The sequence below is a fragment of the Aptenodytes forsteri genome, unplaced genomic scaffold (genome assembly GCF_000699145.1).
Source record: "Aptenodytes forsteri isolate BGI_AS27 unplaced genomic scaffold, ASM69914v1 Scaffold155, whole genome shotgun sequence".
NCBI classification, from domain to species: Eukaryota; Metazoa; Chordata; class Aves; order Sphenisciformes; family Spheniscidae; genus Aptenodytes; species Aptenodytes forsteri.
In genome coordinates, this window is record NW_008794446.1 from 5,250,471 (window position 1) to 5,258,804 (window position 8,334).

General features: G+C 38.1%; 1 protein-coding gene across 3 annotated transcripts in view; it reads right to left on the reverse strand.

The window, feature by feature from the left end:
• PDS5B (PDS5 cohesin associated factor B) overlaps nucleotides 1–8,334 on the reverse strand; it is a 102,916-nt gene that overhangs the window by 711 nt on the left and 93,871 nt on the right. For 2 of the 3 annotated variants that reach the window (XM_009290202.2, XM_009290200.2), the window contains exons 31-34: nucleotides 5,863–6,305; nucleotides 5,670–5,771; nucleotides 2,695–2,836; nucleotides 1–1,860 (exon numbers count right to left, since the gene is read on the reverse strand). The exon at nucleotides 1–1,860 is cut by the window's left edge and continues 711 nt beyond it. In XM_009290202.2, the coding sequence (XP_009288477.1) occupies nucleotides 1,825–1,860; nucleotides 2,695–2,836; nucleotides 5,670–5,771; nucleotides 5,863–6,305 (723 nt within the window). In that variant the 3' untranslated portion in view covers nucleotides 1–1,824. The remainder of the gene's footprint in view (nucleotides 1,861–2,694; nucleotides 2,837–5,669; nucleotides 5,772–5,862; nucleotides 6,306–8,334) is intronic. The other variant, XM_009290204.2, reaches the window with a different exon arrangement.

The window sequence follows — 8,334 nt, forward strand, 5'->3', positions numbered from 1 at the left end:
AAGAAATAAGCTGAGGCAGAATAATCTAATTGTTTATAATACCTTTTTCCATTGGTAACAACAAAAAAAAGCATAATGAAAAAACTCTAAAGGTTTCTTTACTAGTGATCTTACAGTTTGGAAATCGGTAAATCCATGTTTTAGTATTATCCTTTCCTCTAATCTTTACAGGCCACCTTGCAACTATAACTTACTTATTGATGGATTATGTGAAAATGCTCCATTATTCAATGAGATAAAATTTTCCTAAATTAGAAACTGATTTTTTCACGTTGTCAACTGTAGGGAACCAGAGGGAGAACAGCACCTGAAATAATATGTGCTTGGCTAAGCATAGTGTAGTAACCTATACATTTTGGTTCAAAGACACAGTTTGTAAACTGTAAAACTGCATACAGGATACTGCTTTAAGTATTTTGTTTCTTTTTTTTTTTTGCAGATTATACCTAAAAAAACCCCAAAAAACCAACTTGTCTATGGTAGCACAAAATAAAAATGGAGCTTCATTCAAATCTTGAATACCTTGACTGCAATAATCAACAGCTGGTTATTCAACAAAAACTTAGCTCTTCATACCAAAAAAATTTGGCTCAAAAAACCAAAAACAAAACAAAAAGGTACAATAAACTCTCAATAAAAAGTTCTCTCATGAGGCTACCTACGATAAACTACTGCTAGATACGAGTTTCCAAAAAAACATTACATCCCATTTTCAGCACATTTTTCATAAACATGCAACTTCACTATAAAATACAAAACACTTGGCTCTCAAGAACAGCTTTATAAAGACACACTGCATCAATAAAATTTTTTCTTTGTGATTAACTTTACATTGTAATAAGAACTGTATTTTCACTAATGTTTATATATCAGATTTCATATTATAATGTAGTAATAATTTGCTCTTTGTGAACTTCATGTTCAGAAGGAAATATCTATACACATTAACATACTAGACTATTAAAAACTCAGTTACAGAATTTTATTGATACAGTAGATTAATAAAAACTGATAGGGGAAGATAAAATGGGTAGGGTATTCAGTACATTATTTAATAACACACTTTTAAAATTAAAATATTTTAAATCCTTTTTGAATTTTCAATGCCACTAGAAGTCCAGAAAAGTCTGGCATCAATACTGAGGTGTAAAACAAGTCAAACAACTTCTTTCACAATTTGCATCTGTTGTATTATTCTATCCCAACATTGTTCAACTGTAAAAGAAAGTAATTTAGCACCTCTGATGATAGGTAGGTGCCTAAAGGTAAACACTAGGTTAGATTCATGAAGGAAAAAGACCGTTTTTCTTTTCTTCTTCTTCTCAACAAATAGCGGCAAAATAAAGTGGCACTATTTGTTCAACTGATTTTTTTTTTCACAGTTAAATGTCAACAAGAGTACAAATACAAACACTGACAGATATTGCTTGAGATCAATTTTCAAACTCTGTTCTTTTTTAAATCAATAGATCCAATAAACAGTGGGGTACTGTTAGTTTAAAGCCGCAGATAAAAGCTATACAAGCACTTTAGAAGTCAGAAACATTAAAAAAGAACTATTTACAGTTTTCTTCTTTAGTTCATATGTCTACAAAGCCAGCGCACATTACACTTCACAAAAATCCACAGTTAATGATATCAACATGTGTGTGGCTAAAGCTTGTGACCTAGGGACTGCAAATGCAGGGGCAGTAAAAGTAAAATAGGTTTTGTCTTTCTTTCAGCAACCCCATTTGTGCACTAACAGCTTCATTCAGTCTCAAGCTTTATATTAAAAGCATTCTTCAAAGCTTTCACCTGGAAGGCTGATAACTACATGCTCACTCATCGCCTTTCCCTTTTGGAAGTTCTGCGACGGACCTGTTTGGAGAAAAAGTATTTTAAATGTTTTTACAGAAAAGTTTTGAAAAATTCAAGAACAAATATATTTTATAATGGCAAAAATGCTTACTCTCATAATAATGTTTGACTAACTGTATACAGTGTCATTCATTACTCATTTTATCACAGGTACAAGTCTCAGACAATGACCAGGACATAACTTTGTTTGATGTTACTGAGCCTGTGTCCTTCAAGTATTCAAAAATAATCTAGTTTCCTTTTTCAGAGTTTTCATACACTCAGATGCTCCAATCATCAGATGTGTCCAAAAGTGTGAAGGCATTCACAGTTACGTTTTTTAGTATTACTACTAACATTACTAACGTATTTGTATGAAATAAATGTAAAAATAAACTTATTTTAACATATTTGTGTATGCTGGTAAGAGGAAGAAATTGATTTGGAATTCCGCTCCAAGATTCCATACTTATTTTCCAGTACTATTCATTTTGCGTTCCAGTTTTGTATAAAGAAACATTATTCACTATTACAATCTAGCTGAGAAGAATGGGCATGAGTTACCTAGAAAATAATTCCCATGAGATACTACACAACTCAGGCAGACAAATAACAAAAGCTATACAGAACACAAAATTTAAGATGCTTGACAAAAACTGACATTTTGTAAGAAATGCAGCTTCTCTGGAAAACTACAGTGCAGCGCCACTACACAACAGTGGCAGTTGACAACCACTTCATTCGTTTTCAAGGAGGAAGGTTAAGTTCTAAGAACAGGAGAAGTCATTCTCTGAATATCAATACACAGAGGACACCACAAAGACTCACAAAGAAAATCTCAAGCATTTCTCTTACATTGATTGTGGAAACTTCCTCTTCTTCCATTACTTCTTCCTGGGGAATGTCATCACTGACAGGCGAACTACTCTGAAACACGTCCATCTCTTCACTAGATTCATTCTCTTTACTGGCTGCTTGTTTGGAACGTCCTGCACGGCTACAATCAGAAGAAAAATAAAGATCAGTTTCACAGTATATGGGTCTGCACACGTATAAACCATATGAGAGCAAATATTCTACTTTACAAGAACAGCAGCCTTAATATTTCATGTTATATAATACTTCTACCTTATATACCTATCTAGTTCATCCATACACAGAATAGAAGAATTGAAACTAGGAGGCTCAACGACAGCATTTGAAAACCAAATTCTTCCAGAACAGATAGTTAGAAGTACAAAACTGAACAATTTTTGCATCTATAGACAAGACAGATTTCTCTCTTCAGTGCCAGAATAAAGGCCAAAGAAGGCTGACACAACAGTAACCAGTGAACAGGAAAAGCCAAACAGCCAGAAACTGAATACTTGGGGTTTTTTTTCCCCTTCTATTCAAGTCCGTGAATAGATGTACTCTACTTCCACAGGAGTTTATACACAACAAAATTTGAATAACTGCATCTATATTTTTACAGACATAGAAGAACCCACATTGCTATTTATGAAATTAACACTATAATGAACCTAAACACAAGTCTTCCAAGCTAGCTCATGCTAAGAGCTAGGGATAATCAGGATAACAATACCTTAATCAGGATAGTCAAGAACAATCAGTCAACAATATCTTAAATTGTCTCTGTTAGTCATGGGAGCTGAACCACAAGCAAAAAGCACCCATTTGCTTAAAATGAGAACTAGCCCCCCCACCTTAAAAAAAAAAAAAAAAGACAACTAGATATGTATCCATAACTACACAGCTGCACCCACATTACCATTTTGGTTTGGGTCATTAGCACAGTTTAGAATCAAATCACTGAATCATCCCGCTTACTGCACCTTGGTTAGATTCACGAAGCTGTCTTGGTGCACCCAAACTACACGACTTTTTGTATTAAACCAGAAACTCTGTTCCAGACAGACAACAAACACACTTCAATCCCCAGTGGGGGCATACAGATCCAAAACAACTGTCCTCCGACAGCAGCAAACCACACGTGGTGGGCATTTTCAGTCCTGAGAACCACACTAAAATCTGTACAAAATAAAATCTCTGAATTGCATATAGTAATTATAGTATAGTGGGGGTTTTAGCACCAACCAACATTACATCCTTTGAGAAACAATACAAATTAGCCCAACTCAAGCCTACCATGACTGATAGAAGCAACAGAATTGAAAAGGAAACAATTATTCACAAGCTAGGTTCATCTTTTCACATATTACAAAAATATGCCAGTTCACATGCGCTAATTGGTAACCCAATTAGCTATCAGAAATAGGTTATACACTATCACCTCATAGGTAAAATCCCAAATTCTTATGCCAAATCCATCCCCAAGGAGCCCAGAAAGCTTTAAGCATTTAGATTAAATACATTCTATCTTGTGGTACACAGTGCTGCTCAGTCTATCAACTCCCTTTAGTTTAAACTACTGTAGATATGTATGTAGAAAAGGGAGAAAGGTCTGACTACAATCTACTTGGAATACTGAGGAATTATTGCGGTCTCATCTTTTTCTTGCAAATTTGGGTGGTCTGATCACAAAAAATAAAAAATACAAACAATATTTTTTTGGATGAAATCTGGAACAGACCCAACAACTCTGAACCCTGAAACAACTTACTTGGGCTCCTCATGCCAGCAACAATGTACATACACAGGAACAAGAGCTATGCCTGTTACTGATCACGTGTACTGATACAGTTTACTTTCTGTTTAAAACGGGGTAAAGAAACACACTGAATCCACCGATTTCACTGAGAAGTGAATCAGAAGCTACTGAAGTATTTACTAAAGGGCATCTTTGACCAATGCCACATAGCACATCACCCAGCAAGAACTTGTTGGCATGTCTTCTCTGCATGGCAGTAGCAGCTTCCAACTCTTGTTCCACTGCACATGTAACAGTGACTTCTGTAGTAACCAAGACAGTGTTGGGACCTGTGTTTCTGGTTACAGAGTAAAGGAGCAGGAGAAGTCTGACCTGAGGTAGGGAAACAGTACACTGGAAAGGTCTGGATATTGTGTGTGCAAAATGCCAGAACACGCTATCTGATATGAAACTAGAATTTTAATTGAGGGTACAAGCTTTTTCAGGCAAAGACCTCCAGTATGGAAAAAAAAAACCCAAACAACAAACAAAACCAAAAACCAGTGGGCCAGTAAGTCCTGTCTACTTGTACGTGCAATATATGTAAAGCAGAAGTGTACATGTACAGAAAAGGTAGAGATACCTGTAGTTTGGTATTGTAGTAGGCACAAGAAAATGAAGCTAGCCACAGAGTTTACCTTTATTTTAGAGCTTAATACGCCTCAGAATTTTCAAGAGCTACTATCCTTCATGGATTGTAGCACATTTTATTCATTTAGAAGCGATTCAAGTGGATAATGAGAAGGCCACAAATTAGAAAGTGAACATTAATTTAAGGAGAATCGGAATAAACTTATTCTCCACAATACTGTTTCACCACAGTAACAATTTGATTCTTCCTCCCTCTCCAAAACAAATGGGAGCACTTTTTGCTTCTTGAAGTCCTAATAAAGCCCTGTCTTCAAGGCCCTCATGTGCTTTATTACCTTTTCTCCTAGAAGAGCAAAGCTACATATATGCTACCTGAGTACATTAAACTTACTCGTAGCCTCTTGCTCTGGTTTGAGATGCTCTAGGAGAAGCAGCTAGGGAAAACATTTTAGAAATAACAATGACAATTTATTTTCTTAACTGTCAATTAAAGTATTCTGAAATATTTTCAGTAAATGATTGTTTGGGTGCACAGAGGCATATTTTTAATTTTCACTAAACACAAATTTAGAAAATATTCACCACTTACACTTTTTTTTGCTGTGATGGTGGTGTTTTTGATGGCCTTCCTCGTCTTTTCTGTGGCGTAGACTGTGCTGATTCAACTGTACTAGTTTCAGATGGTTCTGCTCTGTTTTGAGGAAGACCCAAATTGCAAAGTATCAAATTATAACTAATGTCCAAGGATAAAAAAGATGCAGCTTACAAGAAGACAGACTTACCTTTGCGGTGTTCTTTTCGGTGTCCTATTTTGCCTGCCTTTTGGCTTTTGTTCAATGTTTTCAGTTTGCCTTTCTTCCTCCTCCTCCTCCTCTTCTGCTGCAGTTGCTGGTGTTTGTTTTTTTTTGCTCCGTTTTGATGACTTTGCTACAGGTTCTTCCTTTGGTGTTCCTCCATTATTTGCTTTGGGAGGGCGTCCTCGTCTCCCTTTCTTTGGTGGACTGTTCTGTTCATCCTCACTTTCTATTACATCTTCTTTTAGCCTTTTTTCCTCTTGCCATTGTGTTTCATCAGATTCTGAAACAACTGCAGGTCTCTTCCTTCCCCGTTGACTACCTCTAAGTTTCTGCTCTTGACCCAGTTTATTCAGGTCATCTATGCTTAGTTTCTCTTCTGAATCTGTGATAGCTGCTTTCTTCCTTCCTCTAGGCTTCTCCATCTCTGACTGAAAAGGTAAGATTACATCTTTAAATTAAAAAAATTAAACTGCCATATTAAACAACCACATGCGCAAAAGCTACAGAAACTCCCTATTACATCTTTAAATAAAAAAAATTAAGCTGCCATATTAAACTGCCACATGCGCAAAAGCTACAGAAACTCCCCCCCAACAAGACAAAGAGTCTTCAAGTTACACAAGTTGTCTACTAAGATTGTCTACAATATCCATTTCAAAAAACTCTGCAAAAGTATAAACACATACATACATATAAAATGCCAGACAAAAGAGAAAGATTATTTCAAAGGTGAGCCGTTAAAACACTGAAGTGCGTACGGTCCTCCTCATTTGTATCCTCAGCTGTGGCAAAACACAACTGGCTAGAACATCCATAACTGCATTTTTATCAATAGGAAAATATAAAGATACAGAGGATGAGAATTGTCAACTTGTGGCTTCAGCTCTGTTGTGAGCTGCAGGGTGCTTATGCCTCGCTCCCATGCTGGCAGTGGCAAGGCACTAATACAGAAGATGGTGGGCAACCTGAATTTATAATTGAAGAATGGAAGAACAGGAATTAGTGGTAGCTGCCAAAGCACTGCTGTCAGAGCTGCACTAAGACTCAACATTTGCTCTGTGCAGCAGAAAAACCCCACCCAACCCTTAAAAGAATCATAAAATGGTTTGGGTTGGAAGGAACCTTTGAACATGATCTAGTCCAACCCCCTACCATGGGCAGGGACATCTTCCACTAGATCAGGTTGCTCAAAGCCCCATCCAACCTGACCTTGAACACTTCCAATGATGGGGCAACCACAGCTTCTCTGACAACCTGTTCCATTGTCCTATCACTCTCATTGTATAAAGTTTCTTCTTTATGTCCAGTCTAAACCTACCCTCTTTCAGTTTAAAACCATTGCCCCATGTCCTGTCGCTAACAGCCCTGGTAAAAAGTCTTTCTCTGTCTTTCTTATCAGTCCCCTTTATATACTGAAAGGCTGCAATAAGGTCTCCCCAAAGCCTTCTCTTCTCCAGGCTGAATAACCCCAACTCTCTCAGTCTTTTTTTCACAGGAGAGGTGTTCTATCCCTCTGACCACTTTCTGAGAGCAGGTCCAGAAGAGGGCCAAACAGCTCCATGTCTGTCTTGTAATGGGGACCCCAGAGCTGGATGCAGTACTCCAGGTGGGGTCTCACCAGAGCGGAGTAGAGGGGCAGAATCCCCTCCCTCGACCTGCTGGCCACGCTTCTTTTGATGCAGCCCAGGATACGATTGGCCTTCTGGGCTGCGAGTGCACATTGCTGGGTCATGTCCAGCTTTTCATCCACCAGTACCCCCAAGTCCTTCTTGGCAGGGCTGCTCTCGATCCCTTCATCCCCCAGTCTGTATTGATACTAAGGATTGCCCCAAGTCAGACGCAGGACCTTGCACTCAGCCTTGTTGAACTTCATAAAGTTCACATGGGCCCACTCCTCAAGCCTGTCAAGGTCCCTCTGGATGGCATCCCATCCCTCTAGCATATCAAGAAAGACAGAACCTTTTCTGAATCGTAAGCTTTCAGAACAGAAACTATTCTGGAACTCAGGAAAAAAAAGGGAGAGAAACTATGACCTTTGGAAAAAGGGGCAGGCCACTCAGGAGGACTACAAGGATGTCATGAGGTTATGCAGAGAGAAAACTAGAAGGGCCAAAGCCCAACTAGAACTTAATCTGGCTAATGCTGTAAAAGAATTAAAAATGTTTCTATAAATACACTAGCAACAAAAGAAGGGCTAAGGAGAATCTCCATCCTTTATTGGATGTGGGGGGAAACAGTGACAAAGGATGAGGAAAGGGTTAAGGTACTTAATGCCTTCTTTGCCTGGATCTTTAAGAGTAAGACCAGCTGTTCTCCAGGTACCCAGCCTCCTGAGCTGGAAGACAGGGATGGGGAGCAGAATGAAGCCCCCATAATCTAAGGGGAAATAGTTAGTGGCCTGCTACACCACTTAGACACACACACATCTATGGGGCCAGATGGGATCCACCCAAGGGT